Source organism: Tigriopus californicus, chromosome 3 (assembly GCF_007210705.1).
Source record: "Tigriopus californicus strain San Diego chromosome 3, Tcal_SD_v2.1, whole genome shotgun sequence".
Lineage (NCBI taxonomy): Eukaryota > Metazoa > Arthropoda > Copepoda > Harpacticoida > Harpacticidae > Tigriopus > Tigriopus californicus.
The window spans coordinates 5870689-5891632 of record NC_081442.1 but is presented as its reverse complement, the minus strand read 5'-3'; the positions used below and the strand labels follow the sequence as shown (position 1 = coordinate 5891632).

At 44.7% G+C, this 20944-nt stretch overlaps 1 protein-coding gene across 7 annotated transcripts in view; it reads right to left on the bottom strand.

Moving 5' to 3' along the window:
• LOC131877760 (potassium voltage-gated channel protein Shaker-like) overlaps positions 1-20944 on the bottom strand; it is a 108285-nt gene that overhangs the window by 26337 nt on the left and 61004 nt on the right. The window contains exon 1 of one of the 7 annotated variants that reach the window (XM_059223531.1): positions 11179-12015. The exons of 5 other annotated variants lie outside the window; for them this stretch is intronic. In XM_059223531.1, the coding sequence (XP_059079514.1) occupies positions 11179-11642 (464 nt within the window). In that variant the 5' untranslated portion in view covers positions 11643-12015. Of the gene's footprint in view, positions 1-7832; positions 8240-11178; positions 12016-20944 lie in introns of those variants that run through there. One more of the 7 variants, XM_059223536.1, reaches the window with a different exon arrangement.

The following is a 20944-nucleotide window of genomic DNA, read 5'->3' as shown; positions in this document are numbered from 1 at the left end:
CTCTCATACACAGCCTTGAGAAAATAACTTGCTCCGACCATGTCGCATGTCATTGTGATGGGTCTATTCATTTCATGTCAAGGATGAGAAGAGGCCTCCTCTTTCTCTTCGAGAGAGTACAAGCCAGTAGATACAGTATCGAGTGTACACATTATTCGCCAACCACAATGACGACCGGCCCGAGGACAACTCTGTCTCATCATGAAAGACGTCCATTTCTCCTGTTCAAAAGAGAACGGACCAAATTGATGATTTACTCAAACAACCTCACTGAGTTGAGCACCCGTTCTTTGACTTGAGCAACTGAGTCAGGCTGATCCCCAATGATTCAAACTATCTTGTGAAGCTAATCTGAGTGAAACAGATGGGAGTTTGTCTTCCTTTCCATCTCCTTACGCCTGGCATTCATCAATTGTACTGTCCCCAGGGACACGATGCTCACGGTGTCAGTCAAGTGACGTATAATAATTTCTCTCTTCGAGAATAAACGACACAAAGGGACTCGCACCGACACTAACGAATGTAAACTGAGATGTGCGTGGACAATTAAAGGCCATGGCCTCAGAGACCAAGATTGAACTGTTAAAGCACTTGACCTGCACGTTGACACATTCACACATCCGTGAAGACCTTTAAGATCCTTGGGACAACTCCGAGCTTTTCTTGATCACTGATGTTAACGAAGCCTCAAGATCAGGGTCTAAGCGACTGATTGGAACAAGAAAGGATAAGTAAGTGAACATTTAACGGTTCCAATGATTGGTGTCACAATGAGGAAAAGGCGTTGCAAGAAATGCTGGGCGCTTATCATGAGAAACCAATGGAGCCATGGATAGTTTGCGATATTTGCTCGTTCAATCACTAAGAACTTCACACACTCGGATCTGAAGGTTCCCACATTACAAATCAAAAAGGTCCCAATGAATGCTCCCACCGCTTTATTAGGGCAACTGCGAGAGTCAAATCGTCCTTCTTAGTTCTGAGGCTTTTCGGCCTCATGCCAGTCCAAGTCGCTCCAAAACGTGTGTTTGGGTGTATGCGTGTACGTATGTGCGCGCGTGTGTGTCCCGTAAGGATCACCAAACATTACATGACCTTCGTTGAAATGAAAGAGGCCGAGGAGGAACAAGAAGAAGAGGTGTGCCTACGTAGTAGCAGTAAAAAGGTATTGCCACTGCTGTTCGAACCACTGGGATTAGTGGGACCGGTAGTGAGTTCAGTCAGTGCTGTGCCCGTAGCCCTACACGTTTTGGTCATGTTGCGTAGTGGACAAAAGAGCCTCCAGGCGATTCGAGGTCGGCCCTTGGAACTGAATAACCTCCGCACATACTGTAGTAGTATGCTGTAGTAATGAACGACACACGAACGGGCGAAAGGAGCTGGCGGGGGCGTTCTGTTCGCCTTTGTTGATGTTTGTTCACCTCGTTCACCTGTCTACTGACAGGCATGCATGAGAATGATGGGATCTGTTGAGCGCGTGTTCCAATGTTGTTCCACGTTCCTTCTGAAGCTCTTCATCTGAGGGACACCTTCCTCCCTCACATCAATGACTGCATTCTAACTTTTGGCGTACGGTACGTATCGGGGACAAGCTTGATCGTAAAGAAAAGGTGACAGTCCCTCTGGCCGCCTTGGGCAGGACCGGAATGATAGTCTGTCTTTCCCAAAGCGAACAATTGTTTTAGTCCTCTTCAAAATGACCCCTCATTGGTGCTCACCATTCTAGTGTTCTGGCTTGCAAGCCAGCTTGCTAGCTAGCCAGTCGCCCCGTTCCCGAAACATGCCTGGACCACACGTTTTCACTGAAAGCCCTGGTCACGGCGGGTGTGAAGAAAAAGGCAATAGAAACTTTGCTCGTGTGCCCAATCCCGTCGTTGCGGTATGAAGCATGCACCACCCACTCACCTACCCTGCTACTTGACGTACACGTTCATGGTTGAAACGGTGAAGAGGTAAGAGGTCTTCGCTCGTTCTTTCGTTTGTTCGCATGGCTTCTGGGTCATCTCATGAGTTAGCCAATGAAGTCTCACTTTTTTTGCCCTCCTTTCCACTACGATGTGCGACGGGTAACTTGACCACACCGTTTGGCACTGACAAGTGCTAAGCTTTCACACGGGAAGAACTGCAGGGGACAGGAAGCAAAATGAAACACTTGCGACATCGGTTCCCTTCGAACTTTAGTTGATTTGGCTAAGAACAACGCCAATTGGAGTTGACAAGGCACCTTGCAAATGCCACATACGATGTATATATTTATATACATATATCTGCCTTTTTATGGCGTGCATGTAGACAAGTGCTTCCAAGAGCGAGCTTGTGACAAGGACAAGCATTAACAAGCGGCTTTATTCAATATTTGTGCTAAACTTAAGTAATTGCGGACACAAAAGGCTCATAAAATGCCGTGGCCCCCTTGTCAAAGAGTTGGTCCAATTTCTTGGTCCACAGAGTCCCTCATCTTTTCTTTTACTATCTAGAAGCTATGGCTGCTGTAGCCAATGTGAGGTCCAGACCTCGCTATTGGTTGTTAAAAAAGGAACTCAAAACGAGGCCACAAAAGTCTCTCTAGAGAAACGAAATCGGGAGAAACGACGAACAACCTCTATTGGACTGTACATGCTACAACAACCATCATTGCCGCACATTTTATCACGCGTATCCAGCCACGTATCATAACATCAAAGCACTGTATGTGATACATTCAGTGGTACTCCGCCCTAGTTGAAAATGTATTAAACGCCAACCATCAGCTTAACATCCGTCTTTGAGATGTTTGATAGGCTTTGTAGTCCAATCCATCAGAGACCCTTGTTCGTATTTGAGTAAGAAAGTTTTTTAAAATTGATTGAAACGGTTACAAAAAATGTCTCCCACGGCAAAGAAAAATAAAGGAACCAAGAAATTTGCGAGAAGGTTCAACTTTTAGTTGGGCTCCACTCTTGAGACACTAAAGAAGAACGACCCCAAGAGCTTAGAATTGGGTCCAAAGACAACTCGTCTCCGTTCCACTTATTTCTGGTAAACCAGAATTGAATAGGGTTTTCACCCAAGCAAAAGAGGAGCAATTCTCGTTGAAATGTGCCTTGGTCCTTCAAGAAACGTACTGACGTACGTACGTAGTCTTAGCCTTTGCAAGAAAGACCCTCGAAAAGCGGGATATCCACAGACACACGCCCACCCACACTCTCCAAGATAGAAGAATGAGCCCAAAAGGGAACCGGGATCAACACTGAAAAGACCACTTAAAAACTTTCTTATCTTAGAATGGACTCACCTCAAAATATATTAGTGCCAGTGGAGGGCGACAACAAGACACACCACAACAGGAAACACCACAATCGCCAAAAATTATAAGACAAGAAGGGGGAAGGAAATGGGCAGGAAAAGGAGGGCGGACCTCTACTCATCCCAAGTGCTGTCCAATGAAACTGATTGGGACAATTGCTGGATCTTCTTCAAACCATGAAGTAACCTTGCAAGTGTTTGGATTGTATTAATTCATATCAGATCAGGAACATGAGACAATTCGTATTGAGGCGAGTTATTGGTGTCAAAATGAGCCCCCCCCCCCAAATGTTGAGGAAATGCCCTCCAATATCAATCCAGTTGAAACTCGACCACTGGTGCTCAGCATCACAACCCGAAAAGCGACCACTCTTGACGACTTGACTTCAAACTTGGGGAACTTTAATGTTGGAAAGTGAAGGGTATGAGATTTGAAGGCAAAGCCCACTTCCAACCAAAGTCCAAAGGTTCGAGTTTGTTCCATCATAGATCCATATTTGATTTGAGCTTCTACATAAAAAGAGGCCCTTTCGGTCGTTTACGTGCAGGAGAAAGCAGGAAAAGTTTTTCAAATACTCTGCATCCATTTGGGGGAATCCTGATCTTTGAAGCTATGTGTTCCTTCCTCTCTTTGGACGCGTCGCTGGGGCCCATTTTGAAGAAGAGAAAGAAAGCTTTATAAATCACTGACAGCAGAGCCTACTACTCAACTCGTCGTCTCAAAGTGAACCGGATCAGAAAGTTTGGCATATCGGCAATACTTCCCTCGCACAAGTTCGACTTTTTTTCTTTCAGGAAATAACTACCGAGTCGACTGAATGGAGCGGAACTCACGTTACTAATGTACTAGGGAATTGCTTCTTTCCCCCTCAACCAAGTCAAAGAGAAGCTCCATTCGATTGCACTTATTGAAGTGGTTCAAAAAGAGAGTGAAATCCCTCCATAACCAAGGCCATTCGTTTTCCACCACGAGCAGAAATCCACCGCACGTTTTTTCTTCATTTGGGTACTACACTCGTCGCACACGAGCCTCGTTGAATGAAAATCCAAGTTTTCGCAACTCGTTTCGACAGTCGCAATTGCCTCCGATCCATTCTGACACGAGCTGAGAAATCGTCGAATTGATGCTGAGAGTATCTTGGTGGGGCCAGTTGGGAGTCGGGTGCGGGATTCAACCATTTGTCATGCCTTATTTATGTCATGTCAGACAATCCGTAGGAACATGGGAAGCTACGAGGCAAAATTCAACCCCCCAAAGAGGTTGTTCCAAATTCATTAAGGGAAAACGAGCCGTTGCCATTTCTAAGCTCAGTTCAAGAAGGATTGTCGTTGTATACCTGTTCCTTCGTTATCGGCTTGCTTGAGTTAGTCTTCATAATTCAATAATAATATGCTTATGGGCACGACAATCCCAACTATTTGTAAGATTGGGGCTAATAACCCGTCATATTAGTTTCGAATGATTATTTCACTGTAGAGTCTGGTGAGAAGTAAAGGCCCTGAATGTAGAGACGAGCAAGAGTTCTCTAGTGGCTTTTACTCTTTGGGAGGAATTTGTAAAGAATGCATTACAAATGAAATACTTGATATTTTTTCCCCATTGAATAAAGTAGGGAATGAATGGAAAAACTAAACAGCTGAAAGCTATTGTTTTAACAGGTTTTCAATTTCCAGCGAGGTCTATTTTTTTGTCAATGAAATTGAAGTACAAGAGGTCATTGAAAAAAGATAGTTCAACCAATGTTTTGCCCAAATGAGCAACAGAATAATTCAAACACCAAATTAATTACTTATTGATTACTCAGCACTATATGATCATGGAAACTGCTTTGATGGAAATCCTCACTTAGCTTTCCAACTCAACCATCTAACTTTTGAGCTTTTTTTTCATTAATAGTTCAAAATGCATAATGAATCGCCCTAATTTTGTGATGGCTTTAATATTTGTCAAATCAAATTTCTTCAGATTCAACACGAAGCTTCATTGCAAGAGTAAAAGTATTTCCAGATGTGAAACGATGAACAGGAACCAAATCCAAAATCTACTACCGAATCTCATACTCAAGAATCAAAGCGATTCCAGAGAAAACCAGTACAGTACAATAGTGCTCTGTGTGAGTGACTGATGGGTGGGATCACTGAGCGCTTTGCAAAGTTTTGATACTTGGGTTTGGATGGGTGGCAGTTGGTGGCACTGTACACGTAGCTAGTCTATCTGGCTTACTCTTTGTTCAGCTGGGTATATATATTTTCACTTAGACTTATGTGTATGGTAGTTGTTGTTTTAGCGGAAAGTGGAAGAGCCTAAAGGATACCACCACCTTCTTCCTTGAAGTTAAGCCCACAAGAAATATGGTTCCTCATTATCTCACCTACTCAACCTCTCTTAGTGGAAAGGAAAAAAAGGGGAAAAAAGAACGAAGGAGGAACAAGCCTTCTCCCATGTAGAGTACGTACAAGCTAGTACAATACGTATATTTAGAATGAACCCACCAGAAGCAAAACAACCGAGCGAAAGAACGAAAAAGAGAAAAAAAGAGAGACAGACAGAAAGAAAGAAAACAAGAGAGAGAGAGAGAGAGAGAGAGAGAGAGAGAAAAAGGGGGCATAAAAAGGTTGCATTCTTTCAACCGGTGGTCATTCACTAAAATGAAGAGAAGATCGCCGTTCCATGGAAACTGGAAAAGTTCCATTTCCGATGGAAGAATGAACCTCCTCCTCCTTGCGTCTTTTCATGAGCCAACAAACTTACCTAAAAGGAGAGAGAATGATAGTTCATTATTTATAATGATCGGTCGATTTCCTTTACGTATTGTACCCGTACTTGTTGGGCCATGAGCTTCTTTACCATTGCCGAAATGGCCGAAAAGGCAAAATGATACAGGTCAGGCATCTCAACCAGTCCATTCGTAATGCGTCGGTTTCATTTATGAGCCCTGTTATTCCAGACGTCACTCTTCTCCTCTCTCTTTTTAATCCTAAATTATAATATTTTCCCTTTCAACATGCAAATAAAGTTATGTTTTATTGTCGAGCTTTACAAAACAGGATTTGTGTTTGTTTCGATCCATATGCTTCCCCATCAACTGTGGTGTGTTTGGAACATTCAAGCAATTGAGTGACACAGAATGGTCACACATGTAGGCATTAAGAGGATCGATTTCCCGTCACATTTGCATTCTGTTTATCTTTCCTGCTCAGTTCTTTAATGCTCAACACCTTTGGAATAGAAACCCTCAAGGTTTGTTCGGTCTCCATGTGTCCCACGTTAAAGCCAAACGTCAACAACACACATCCGAATCGAAGTACGTATTGTAGCACGAGCTTTGGGGTTGGCTTTACGAGCATAAGGCCGCTTTCTCTCGATGTTTTGGGCCAGATACTCTAATATGCAAGTGGGAATGTGTAAGTGAGAGTCGAGATATGATGAATAAGACTTATCGCCGTTAGCATATTGAGTTCACTCAATGAAAGGAATTCTACCTTGTCATCTCAATCGGGCACGCTATTGATTCCCGTTCTTCTTGGGAATCCCTGGCCAACAGGAGCACGATCAAGAGATGTTATATTGTATATGTCGTCTTACATGGCATTCAATGGAACAGTAGCAGTTACTCGAAGAATGCCAGATGTAAATCAAGATGACATGGAACAATGCATCCGGAACGGAATATTGTCATCCCATCCTCCCCCTACAAAACGGCCGGGTTGTGAATGTCACGCTAGTCAGTTTTGCGGAACGAGAGCTTTGGCAGTGAGCTCGAAGCATTCACCCTCTAGTTTGGGTATGTAGTATGTTGGTGCATGCAGTATGTTGATTGTAGAACCAACGTTGGTATCAAAGTCACTCTGGAGGGGAGAATCGTTTCCAGATTGACTTCTTAATGAGAAGGCGGGCTTTATGCTAATTGTTCAAAATTTCAATGTATCTCCTCTTTGGGCCGATTTGGGCCGATTTGGGCACGAGATCTTGGGTGTTCGCACACGACCAAGCATTGGAAAAAGGAAATGAGTTTTCTCAAATTGGTTCCACGTGCGAAGCTGTCGGCGCTGGAGTTGAACTATTGAATCGTACAAACCTTTTCGCTTCGAGAATTCAACATGTTGCACGAGAAGGAAACCAAATCCAGGCTAAGTAGGTAATTCAGTCACGACATCACAGATTCAAAGAGAATTTCAATGCTTATAAATCTCGACCAAAGCAGAAGCATGAACGTTTCAAGAGCTTCTCCAAGGTCATGAAGTCAAATTATCTCTGAACGTGTTAAGGTATTTGTTACAGCTGATATACAATAGAAAGCAATGGAAGCAGGGGATCGGGTTCAGTTTTTTTAACCTGGGATTGTACGCATCGACAAGGAAACATCCTACACCTGAATATCCTGAAAGGATACAAACCATCTTTACCTACACCTAGATTATCCTCAAACATCCAGAAGAGGAAGAAAAGATTACCATCGCATGCGATGTGAATGCATTTGGTCTCAAATAGAAAGAAAAAATAAGAACATTACTCAAAAATATGACAAATCGCCCTGAGCTCTTACACATCTTTCTCCGCTTGCTTCCGTCGCTCTTCGGCCTGTTCTTTGATAATATCTTTCTTGAATCGCGAGAACAGGTTCCTGCCTCCACTTCCATCCTCCTGGTTAGTTCCAAAACCACCATAGAGGCCAGCTATGCTGGCCATTTTCAAACAAACGAACACTTTGTTTCACACAACGAGACGAACTAAAAACCGACAACACTGCACAACAAAATCTGTGAAGTCGTTTCTTTTTCAGGAGAAGAGAATATTATGTGTTGGTTTGGCCATAGCTTTGGAAGACAATGGCACTGCAGCACTACAGAGCTCGAGCTGGCTTAGGGTGACAATTCTAGTACACCCGATATGTGTTGGAGCTACAAATGTGGGTTGCAAAAACTATCACATGTACATTGCAGGGATTTTTTTTCACTTTTGCCCCACTGAGCAGCAAAAACCGAGAGATTCACCCGCAGCCAAGCCCGGGAACCGATCTCGTTCATCCTTCACATTGGCGGATGGCGCTGGCAAGATCCTGGGATGGGAATGTTTGACATGTACTGCATGTGGACAAATCGGACTTCCATGGAAGCCAACTTTGGATCTCGTGAAAAACAATAACACTGTGTACCTCCACTGTGGGTCTGAGTCAACAAATCATTGTGGGGAGATGACAGGGCGAAGAAGCTCTGGGTGTTTATTTTCGGTCTTTGTGGATGCATAAAGCTGGCACATGCTGATGACCTGTCAACTACGACCCTCCCTGGCCGCATTTCGACCTCGGCGTGGCATTGCACGGTTTTGGTGATGGACGCGGCTGGACTGTTGACTTGGAACATCCATCTCGAGCATGGGAAAAATGGAACAAGAAGTCAGAACCAAGTCGGAGAACTGCACCTATCGTAGGGGGGCTCCCAAGGCCAGGTACTGCAATCGTAAGGAACAATGACATGGAACTGAACATTGGACGCACTCGGCTACCACGTGTTCCCCCTAAACAGTGATTAGGATCACCAACACCTTGGACGAGTAGAAGGAGGAGAAGAAGGGATCGTTTTTACCCTCAATCAATCCAGCACGTGGAACAACTAAGCACTGCTCTGTGACTTTTAATCCCCATCAACACTTCTCCCCTCTTGGAAAGAGGGGCCAGGTGAGTTCTCACTTAATACTTGATAGGCCATAAGCGATCACGTAAGTATGAAGTGGCAGCAGCACGCACCGACGGAACGCTGGCAAACGCCTCACCACTTATTCGTCGTTACTCCTTGGAGGATTTCTATTTGTTGTGGGCAGCATCGTTCTGAGATTTGAGAGCTTGAACACCGCAAGGACAACAACCTCGAGGAGTATCTCTGTTGGCGATATCACTTCTATTCCTCCAAGTTGGCACCATCATACTTCTCTTGTTCCTCATCTTCGTGTTCAGGGTCTCGTTCCACTCTTTATCAGCGGATCACAGGGGAAGAAAACGAAGGAGGCGAAAGTGGAGAAGGAGGAGGATGTGAAGGAAGACGAACACGGAGACAAGCCACAATGCTCATACACACGATCTATCCATTCACCTCAACATGTGAGAAAGAGAGAAGCTGGGTGCGAGTGAACGAGATCAAAAGCGAATCCCTTGTTGAGCGCACCAACGAGTGAGTGGTGAGTTCGTTGCCGATGGAGGCTTTCGAGTGACAAGCCAAAACAAAGAAGCACCAAACATTGTTGATTTCACTCACTCTGGGGCGGCTAGGACCAAACCAGGCCAAGCTTGGGTTTTGCGCAGATTAACTGGGCACATCTATTTAACTCGAATACCACCCTTGAACAAATCCAAGTCTCCGAAGCTTGAACGGGCGTTCACCACGTGAAGGACCCATTAATGGGAAAGACCAAGGCCCTCGACTCGCTCTGACTGGGTTGTTCCACGAAAAGAGGCATCATCCATGTCGAGGGAAGAGGAAGAGTAGTAGAAGGAGGAGGAAGAAGACGAAGAAGAAGAAGTCTTCGTGGTCTTTCCCTCTTTCTCCTCCTCATCTCCTGGCTATGCGTCTCTTTATTCGAGGGAGGAATTGAGGGAACATAGCCCAACCACCAGAGCTGTGCTGGGGACAGACGGCAAGAATAGAGACCGAGCGAGGTGAGCGTCTGCGACGCCTCCAGAGCCTCGACCCCCACCAACACCAACACCACCATCACGGCTTACACCACCAACCACGTCTACTCCTCTAACGACGCCGACGCCAATGCTCGAACAATTCAGGGATGCAGGATCTTGTTTCAGCCTCAACACAGCAACACAGAATCAAGTGGCGATATGGCTGTATGGCTAAATCGAAGTGGCTGTGGTGGTGGTGGTGGTGGTAGGGTGAGTCAGTCGCCGCCAAGCCATAACTAAAATACACACACATCACATACAATACATAGCTAGCCTACACTACAGACGGACGTTCTACAGAACTGTAAAGCATAAGTGGGTATGTGTACTACCGCGGAGGAACAGCACAGCCGGTATTCAACAGATCTCAAGGGCGAGCGGCTGGCACCATGCCCGGAATAGGGTCCTCTAATAGAGCACAAATATTGGATAAAGTAACCACTTTAGGAAAATTCAATATGTACACCCATTGAGGCACTCCCATCGGCGACTTTTTGGCGCTCGATTGTCCAAATACTGTGGGGGAGCGGTTAGCTTATGTAACGTACGAGTGAAGCGATTCCCTTTAGTGACCATGGTGGACATATTCAAATGCTCCCTGACTTTCGTCGAGGGCGATACGATAAAGCGAAAAGAGAAAGTAAACTGAGCTCACTTCCTCGCCTCAAGAAATGGAACCAGGGTCATGGTAAAAGCCTTCCTTGCCTTGGATTCGGTTGGTTGGTACTTGAAGTAGTCTGAAAGACTCGCCAAAGTGATAATGTTGTCATTACGGTACTTTGTCCCACACTTTAGTTCAGGGTCTATCCTTGAGCTTGCGAGAGCGCAGAGGCAGACCACCGCAAGGAGCTCCAAAATGACCATGGTACAAGCTATCCACGAGCTCAAACCATATTTTCAATCTCTAGAGGAGGAGAGCTTGACTTATGTTCTCGTGTTACTTGGATGGCTTTTAGGTGGTGCTTAATATTCATGGCCATGTCGAGCAATCTAGCCAATGGATTAAACCGAAGCTTGCTTTCAGATCCTTCTGAGTGGTCTTCAGGGGAATCGGTCGAGAAGGTTTTTGATTAATCATGATTCCCGTTATTTCGGAGGTGAGAATTAGCGGTCGCTAAAGATTATCTCTTTGATGAAGGAAGTATGGCTAAGCCTTCGTACTATCGTCTACTAAATAACGCCGGACCCACGTTACCCTAACCGTAATTCTGAAGTGGCTTACCACGGACAAAGAATAACGCCATCATCGATGGACTGTTGACGAAGTTGTTGCTGGAGCTGAAAATCAAAGCCTCCACCATCTTCGGAAAGTGAGCCAAACTCCCTGGATTCGGTATTGAGTTTGGTTCTGGGCTCAAAGGCGGATCCCAAAATGCTTCCAATCACACTGTTTTGTTTCTTCGTCTTCCCGAGCTTGGGCGGTCTTTTGACCTCGGGTGGTCGAGGAGATCGATCACTCGGGTACACGTTCACCATGACCACCAAGTGAAGTACCGACAACACATCATCATCATCATCATCCTCATTATCGTCGTCGACGTCGTTCGCTCGGTTCAAATATATCCCATCTCTCAAGACGAGAGCCAATTTGACGTCGCTCAACGCCCACCACCACCACCTCAACCACCACCCGTCAAGTCTGCTTCCCGTTTTCAGCCTTGGGCAATACGTATTCACGTGAATCATTCAAGTTTCACTTGATTGATCTACCAATCGACACCAAATGACGGTGGAATGAACGAACGTAATCACAGGTCTTTGAAAAGAGGCCAAGCAAGGTCTGGCCACGGAGGGTCTGGCCAAAGACCATCATCGACACGAAAAGAAACCTTTGCAAATTTACATCAGCCGGCCTTGGTTCAGCAGCAGCCACTCACTCGCCTCAGTCTGTCAGTCACTCACTCACTCGCTTACTCATGGTCGCTTCCGATGGTACCAGGATCACCGACAGCAAAGCACTGACACTCGAGCAAGGTGAGCCCTATCTCTTCCTTGTCCTATTGTGTAGTGAAAACACCTCTTGGTCGGTTGCGTTATTATGATCGGCGTCCCAAAAGTGCAGATGAATATCTATGGGGCCCTCAGCAAAGTACGTACACTCGCTTCGCTTCTCACTTGCCATTCGGGAACAGCAGGTAAACAACAAGGCCAAAAATAACTCAAGGTTTGGGCTGAAACGTATTTGAGCCTCACATGCGAATTCATTGCCAGACAGGGCGAGGCCTTTTTGAAGCGCGAGTGGCCTTCACGGACGCCACCTTTACCGTAGTGTACGACATTGTACGACTTGGAACGGGCACAGAAGATTATCTTTTCCCCAATTAATTACGGGAAAGGCCTCCGAGCGTGGTATTTGGGCGAGGTCTTCTTCTTCTTTCTCTGGGCACACTTGCGCTAAGCCTGCAATAATTTGCCCACCGAAACCACAAATATTCAATTTGAACAGCGCCAACACAGACTGTAAGCACCATTCGTTCTTACTGTGGCTGATTAGAACTTTGGAATAAAGGCCAACCGCAACCAAACAGTCTTCAAGACTTTGTACATATACGCTAGGGCAGCCGTTCAGCTGAGCCACAAGAAAAAAGAAGCCTTACAGATGTGCCAATATCACAAATAGCCGAGAACAATACGAGTGTACGTATCCGTGCCTGGCAGAGTGACTATAGATCAGGGCATAACATGATCACAAAAACACTGCAACAACCACAACAACTTCAATTTGGTTTGCTTTGAAAGCAAAAAGTGGCTAGCTTGGCCTTCAGATCCGAGCAGGTCTCCATGGCGTTGTTGGTCTTTTCCCTCTAGTCAGAAAATCGGTGGAAGATCTTTACAGCTTCTCCCTGAAGACCCGCCTGAATGTAAGGGCTCACAAAGGATCAGAGAGGGAGTGATAATTGCCTTCATCTAATAAACGAGGACTATTTGTTACTCATCTCTCTCGGGGTTGGTTTGAGGTCACTCATGGCGGGAGTTGGTTGGATGCTTTGCCACTTGGAACGTCAGAAATGGCCTTTCTATTCTTAACTACATACATTGCTTTGCAAGCTTGGACCATTTACTGCACGTCCAAAACGGCAACATTAACGAATCGGTCATCAAGACAGACTCACAGCCAAAGAGATGAGGGCAACAAATTCATTGGATCATTTAACCTAGAAACGCGCAGCCACATAGTACACCGAAACTTTTGGCGCATACCTCATGCATAATATCCTAATGTCTATTGTAGGTATGGGTTTCATTCAAATGAAGTCAAGATCACTCAATAGGAGCATTGATTATCGTGTCTTTCGGCATATTCTCGGCTTATTTTATCATACTAGGTATTCGAAAAAATGGACCCCGTTCTTAATAAAGTGAACGCGGAAGTGAGCTAGTCCTAAAGTTTCAAATTGATCTTCACCCTTTGACCTTGAAACATTTTACTCTTTGACGTATCTGTTGGGGCGGCTTTACACTAGGATGGAAAACCGAGATTGAATCCAGTTTGAGGATTGAAGTAGGATTACGTACGTAGTGCTGGGACGAGTTTGAGTACTGTGAAAGACTGTAGTCCTTAGCTGAACTCAAGACTTTTGCCGGACTCGCCCCAGCACTACTCCAACTGTCATCCTCAAACCGGATTCAATCTCGGTTTTCCAAGCTAGTGTAAAGCCGCCCTTACCACCAGCGGTATCGTAAATGTCAAAAACTACTTTTTGAGTACAAAGACGAACTGGATTTGGCATTCGGTTTGTCACGTTCTTATTTCAAGTCCCCTTTCATGACTGACCAAAATGGTTGAACATATTACAAAAAAAGGAAAGGACCTTTTTAAAGAAAGTTGGGTTTGCAATTGGGCGACAGTATTGCTGCCGTGTGTACAGTGTCCTGTATATTCTATGCCATACCTTTAGAATAAGTGACTGGAGCTGTGTGTGAGCTTTTGAGAGACTCCTCGAAAGTAAGCTGGACTTGAGCGGTAAACGGGGTCGTTTGACCATGATGTCCTTCGCCGTGGTTGAATTTAGCACGACAATACTCCCAAGGGGAAGAATATTACGGTGGTGGTGGTGGGTACATGGACTACATAGTCGCCATCCAAGTACTCGCAGATTTTCCCGGGAATCGGCCACAAGGCTGAGAAAATCCCTTCATGCGGAGCGAGCTGTCCCCAGGGCACAAAATCCCGGTTTGAGACTCTCAACAAGGGCTCAAGGAGCAGTAGTAGGAGTAGGAGTGAGACCTTTATCGGATTTCGGATGAGACTAGTGGCGTTCTTACTACTCCGATGATTGGAAAATCTTTTTCTCATACACACGGGTCACCTGGGTGCTCGGCATTTTTTCAAAAGTATGAGAGAGCACTAATAACCTAATAACGAGTGAGTGGGCTGTGCGTTGTCAAAATAACTACAATGACGGTGGAATTCCCACGATGCTTCATTAACGTCCAAAACAGACAAACGTTTCTTGCCAAGATAAGCCAATTGTGTTGCCGAGCGAAACGAAAAACTTTGGCTTCAAGGAACCCTGGATGACAATTGGTTACAAAAAAGTGAAGAGCTAAATAAAGAGAAAATGGGGGATGCTCCAAGTCAGCAAAAAAGTGTGCGCTAAAGTTCGGGGGAGATCGTCTTAAATAAAGGACTTTGTTGAAGCTTCACAATTGATCCAAAACGAGCTCTTGAAACTAGTGGAACAAAATGTGTGATTGCTGAGCGCTTCAGAATCGAAGAATCGAACGAAACAAATCATGCGAGCCAATCAAAAAAACAACTTTCTTAGAGTGCGCATGCAATTGGCCTCCGTAAATGCTCACACTGTATTACGTACTAAACATGGAAAAAGTCAATCTCATCTCGAAGATTAAAAATGCAATTCTTCTAGGGACACAAAAGTAGTACCAATTGTCTCACAAAAATTATTTCAGTCGACAGTTGCGTAAAACCTTGGGAATTAGTTGTAATAAGCATTGATAGCCAGGGCTATACAAAAAATGCAAATGCATCATTTTTCAGTTTTTCAATCTTTTTGCATTATTTTGTGTTTTTGCATTTTGTTGCACTTTTCACCATTTTGGTTCAAAAGACCGAGTTTTCGCCAGTGTTTGCCACTTTTTCTCGAAAATATAGAAGAAAAAAATTACCTTCTACTTTTTCATGAGATTTGCTTTTTTTGTGCCAAATCCAATTTTTCTTAAATGAAGTGACTTTCTTGCTTTTTGAACAACACAACCATTCAAGATTACTTCCTTTCAGCTTTCAAAAACTAACTACTCCAAGTAATTCCCTTTTTTCAATACATGGCCAAAGTATCTCTTGAAAAAAAGACATATTTCCGTTCCTATGATGTGCATACTTGCAAGCACAACACGACCTTAGCACAAATATTTTGGCATGACACAATCTGCTTTTGTTCTGCACAAAGTATCAAGAGTTTAAGTAGTAACCCAGTATGCTTTAATCTTTTTGGCTTTAGATGCGTGGCGCACTTTAATTAACAAATAAGGCCTGCTATAATCATTCAGTAGAGTAAAGTGCTTAAAGAGAATGTTTGTGCACCCTTTTTTGACATGCTCTTGAAGTTTTGGCTTAATTTTAGGTTACTTAACTCAATTTTGTTGTTTCATTATTTTGCAACTAGTTCTTTCATACATAGCAAATTGAACTGCAAACATCTACATTTTTCTGCTTATTTCCTACTCTTTTTTGCATCTTAATTGCATTTTTTACCAATTTTATTTGCACTTTTTGGAAAACCTTGTTGGTAATGACTGTTCCATTTCGTTACATTTTCAATTCCATATCAATGTTGATTGTGGAGTATTTCAATGTTTGTTGGCAGAAGCTGCGACTTTTTCCCCAAAATCTTTCATCCCCGGTTGGTCGCTCAAAATGTCAGGCCAACTAAGGGCCCCAATTGGGTTGGCTTGAACTCTGAGAGTTTTACATTCATATGCGTGTGACTGTGTTTGTGTTACCAATCTACCAGATTCTATTTGTCCCATGGCTCTGTATCGATCCGTGTGTGTACAAAAAGTATAGTAAGTTGTTCCGTGGGAAAGTGCTCGACGAGCGAGATGCATCGCTGTTGAGCTACTTTTCTAACTCCACTCCCCGCAAACTGAGAACAACGCAGAAAAAGGCTCGCTAAAGTAAAGCTGTTCTGGAGAGACAAGAAACCAATCTGGGCCTCCTTTGAATGCACAGGCGCAAACCACGGTCATACACGACTTAGAAGAGGGTTGATGAGACCCAATACTCGTTCTGCGAATGGAGAAACCGGGAGAGAAGAAACGGCTCAGTTTCGTTCAAAGAGAATGGGTTGCAGGGGGTAACTCTGTGGCGGGAAGAGGTCTGCTCTTATTGCAGGTCAAGCGGTTTTCTTTTGGCTTATCCGCTTTTGCTGGCAAAATTAGCCTCCACAAGAAAAGGGCTTCATTATTTTCAAGATGTAGCAGGAGATGTACAATCCTCGTATTTTGGACAGAGCTAGTCCCAATTTCTCTCGATCCCTCTAAAACATGTGCCATCTTAAGTACTATCCTAAGGATGCAAGCCACTACCGTTAATGCTACCATTTCTTCCCGTCACTCGTTCCTCAAAGAGCCCCTTGAGCTCAACCTCGAGATTCTCCCTCCACAAGTTGGCACCCACCACCCGCCATCCACCGCTGTTAACCGGGAGTGCGAGGATCTAGCAGGGATGGTCCTCTACAATGAGTGAAATCAAAAAGGGCTCTGTAGCGGCCAGCGTAGATGGATGTATGCAGTACTGTAGCACTTGCGCGTCCATTGGGCATGGATGTGCACCCGGTGTTTTCATACCAACCATATGTACGTACGTACATCCTCAAGCCGCCAGGGTTCGAGAGGTCTTTGTCACCGTTGGGCTATGTGTGTAGGTGGAGGGAGACCCGGGAAACTACTAGGCACACAGTCCGTCACATCAACAAGCCGAGTGGGCGCGCATGCCGGCTTCCTCTCGCTCCCTGGCTTGGCTAAGCCTGGGAAAATGAGAGTGAAAGTGTTCACTCGCCTCTCGTTCCCCATTGGAATTGATCCCGACATAGACCACAGATGGTGGTGGCTCCTGTGAGAAAGGGATCTTCCCTCATTTCGATCCAACAAGTATGCCATCTAGCGAGAACATCAAGAACTTTCCCTTTCTGCTACAGATTGATGACAATCCATATCTAGCGGGACTTTGAAGGGTCGAACATGATTTCCGCAGAGGAACATCTGTAAACCCATTGGAAGGAAGAAAGCTTAGTGGCGAATTGAACTTACCTAAAAAGGTCCAAAATTTTGCACATGTTAATGCGCCAGTCAATACATGGGACAAAAAGCATGCTCTAATAAGTAATAGTCATAATATATTAGTGGTTAAAGGGAATGGCTTCTTTAGTTGAATCAGTCAATGTGGTTAAGATTCGTGTTACCACTTTGACCCTTTCCTCTTGATTGTTCATGATTTCGGCTGAGCCAGCATCCTGCTGCCAATTGAGGTATTTCCCTCTTCGAGTCGGATCACTTGTGATTCATTACGAATAGCCAATTATCATTCACAATGAGCCATCTTGTGTCTCTATTTTTGGGATCAAGTCTCGACCGACCGCATGACCCACCGACCGACCGACCGACCGACTGACTGATCCACTGACTCAGTTTCCCACTTTATCGACAAGTGAGCCATCTGGGCTCAGCCGAGCGACCCAAAAACCAGGATAATGATATGAGGAAGATGATGGAGAGGAAAGAGACTATGGTGGTGATGGTGGAAGTGATGGTATGGGCGGCGGCGGAGGAAGCCCTGGGTCCCAAAACCAACTTGAGTGGATCACCTTATTAAGACCAGATCTAGTCATCATGTGAAATGGATTAATGATACAGTCTGTTGGTCGCAAGTTTCGTGGCCAAGGAAAGCCAATAAGACAGAGTGAGACGAATGATGAAGTGTTTCCCATTGTTCCAAGGGACAGGCCGTCGTAGGGTAACCTTGCTCGACTACCTTCGACAGTCCTGGGTCCGCATTGAAAATCAAAGCCATGGCAGGATTCGGAACGAGGAGAGTCTCATTCACGTGGCGGACCCTTTTGTGTTCCACGCATAAATAGTACACTCACTTCTACTATGCTACCGCTACTTCTTCTAATGCTACAACTTATCCTACAACGGTAGTTAGTGCGCCTTAGTCTTGTAGCAGTCCTGCCCAAGGACCTGTCTTCTGTTCTCGTTTTCTAGTCATTGGATATTTACTCTTTGGAACTAACAAGAGCTCTACGTCTCTACTTGGTCCTTCATTGACGACAAGAACGAACGTGGCATTACATCGAGACCGACGCCGACCAACGTTATTCCGTCCAAATGATCCGATGAAGTAATGAACCGTACTAATTGCTCCAAAGTGCCCCCCCCCCTCTCCCGACACGAATGCCCTTTTACTGACTCGCTCACTAGCACCCAACTACATCCTACAACATATACGTATATGTTGTTGTCAGCGGACGAGCTCCAATCCATGTCTTATGTACACATACTCGTACAAGCACATTTATTTACCGCCGAACTATAAATAACAAAAAATACACTCATCCATCTCGTTAATGCCCAATTACCAACTCTTTCCTAAATTTGTGTTAGAAATTGTAGCGATCGACGAATATCGCTTTTCTTTTAGTTCACAATCCCGAATATCGGTCATCAAGGGACTTACAATTCCAATAGAATGATTAATGAAGTAGAAAAGCCACACGTTTAGCTTCACGCTCAACCCGGACTTGGACAGGGTTCCACCTTTCCATTCAAAGCCATAACTGGTGATTGATTTGGGTCTATCAAGACCAATTTCATAGAATCCTCAGGAAATTGATTTAATTGACCAATAGTAACGACAATAGCACAACAATGGTCCAACCAATTTCTTTGGAAGTGGGACCAATTCTTGAACACGACCAAAGAAACAAACAATGGGGTCATATCTTTAAAAGCAGATAAAATTGTTGTTCCAAACGTGGCATATCGTACATGATTGGGATGTTTTTTTGTGGATGGTTTTGAACCTGAGCTCAAAATCAAACCAAGCCAGAACCGCTTTGAAAAAAAGCACCTGACGGTATTGTTCGAAACATTGGTAAGGCTGATTGGAACAACAACGTTTTTGTTGTTGTCTATTTTGGATCTTTCTTGTAGTGGTGGGACAGCTTTGCAATGCATAAAAAGGGAATACCTTTTTTGCACTGTCCATAGCAATATTAGTTGTGGCGTCCAGAGCCTGTTGGAGAGGCAAGAGAAACCGGCCTTAAGTGAGAGGGAGGATTACAAGGTTACGAACACATGCGCTTCCAGTGACTCCTGTGTCAGCTGGCCCTCGAAACACTGGGCATGGAATTGAGACAAAATTTCCGCTACAATACTCTCTGCAATCTTGGAGAGTGGCCAGGAAAAATACCTACGAGGATCTCGTTGGCGAGGAATGAGAAATCTCAGAAATCTCATCATGATTATTGTGTACGAGCTCTTAAGGCTGCTCAGAACGAACACCTGGCAGAGCACTGTGCTACTCACTGCCCTCTTTGTACTACAAACAGTACAAGAAGCAGTGCTGCATGTCTCTCCGAAGAGAATTGAGGACCCATTCACACGTTAGACTTAGAGGCTGCCGTGTCTGAGGTTGAAAATCGAGGGGTTGATAGCCACGACGAGTTGTCCAGTGGATACGAGCTACGGCAAGGCAATCAGGGAACATGAGTATACACAACAAGGGATCAACACTTTTTCTTCCCCCACTCAATTTCAAACGTAAACATAGACTTCATCAGCAGCTCTAGTGGAATAACAGATGAGTTATGGACCAGGGTTTGTACTGCAGTGCAATCATAATAATCATAGGTGATGGATCAATCAAACAAACCCCACAGAGCCAAGAGGAGGGAAAGCGGATCGTGCTGATTGTGCATCTGCTTTTGACCCCACTGCGAGTAATCCTTGTACTCGTTCTTGCTGGTCTTACGAAAGTCTCGAGTGTTGCAATCAGTACCAGAAGCAGCACTTTATGCATTTCCGAAATCGACGAAATCAAGAGGAAATTGGACTTGGAAGAAAGAGGTCGCGCCAGATCTTTGCAGAACGACTAGTGACCTTCGAAAAGGGTTTTCCTATTCTTTCTCCTCCTTGCCTCGAGTACTAGGTAGAGAAAACAGAGAAAAAAGATGGATTACTCGGTTCCCGGCAATCACTAACTACCAATTCGGATATTTTTTGTTCCCCTAACATTCCATGGTCCAAGCCCTTTTTGCTTGGCTTGGCTTGAGGAGTTGGCGCGGACGCCTTTTCCGAAAGATATGAAAGTATCCAAGCTTGCAACAGGAGTGAACGAACAGACAAGAACGTCTTTCTTGGCCGGACACAATCAACAACATCGGTCCACTTTGAAAGCCACCGTGCGCCCTAGTACCTATTACTCTGCACCTACCGACATAGTGCAGTAGATCTTTGTAGGATGACGATGATGACCATTGTTCCAAGGCTGAGACCCAAAACTCGAACCACTCGAGAATGTCGAAGCCGGTCCACGTTTAAATCTTCTAACAAACAATTGCTTTCCGCCCAGCCTTCATTTTATTACTGTGGCGAGTGTTTATGAGCGCATGTTTTCGTCGTGTTGTGTACGTACAGAAAAAGAGCCAAGTATTTCTATCTACTTGGGTGTGATGCCAAAGTCAATCGAGGTTTGGGAGGAACCCACCTTGGGATCTTCTTGTTATGGACGGATGGGCTCCAAGAGTGTCCAATCATGTTTTGCGTGGTGGTTCATTGAACTTGAAAAGATAGATCAGCCCAGTTTTGTCCATGTAGATAGATCATTGATCATTCAAAATTTCCAATTCTTTGGATCAATTGTGATTCTTTCCTCCATGGGGCAAGTTCTGGTAGCGATTTGTTACGGTTCATTTCTTGTTGCAGCAAGCGTGACAGATTCAATTTGATGGAATTTAGGATTGATG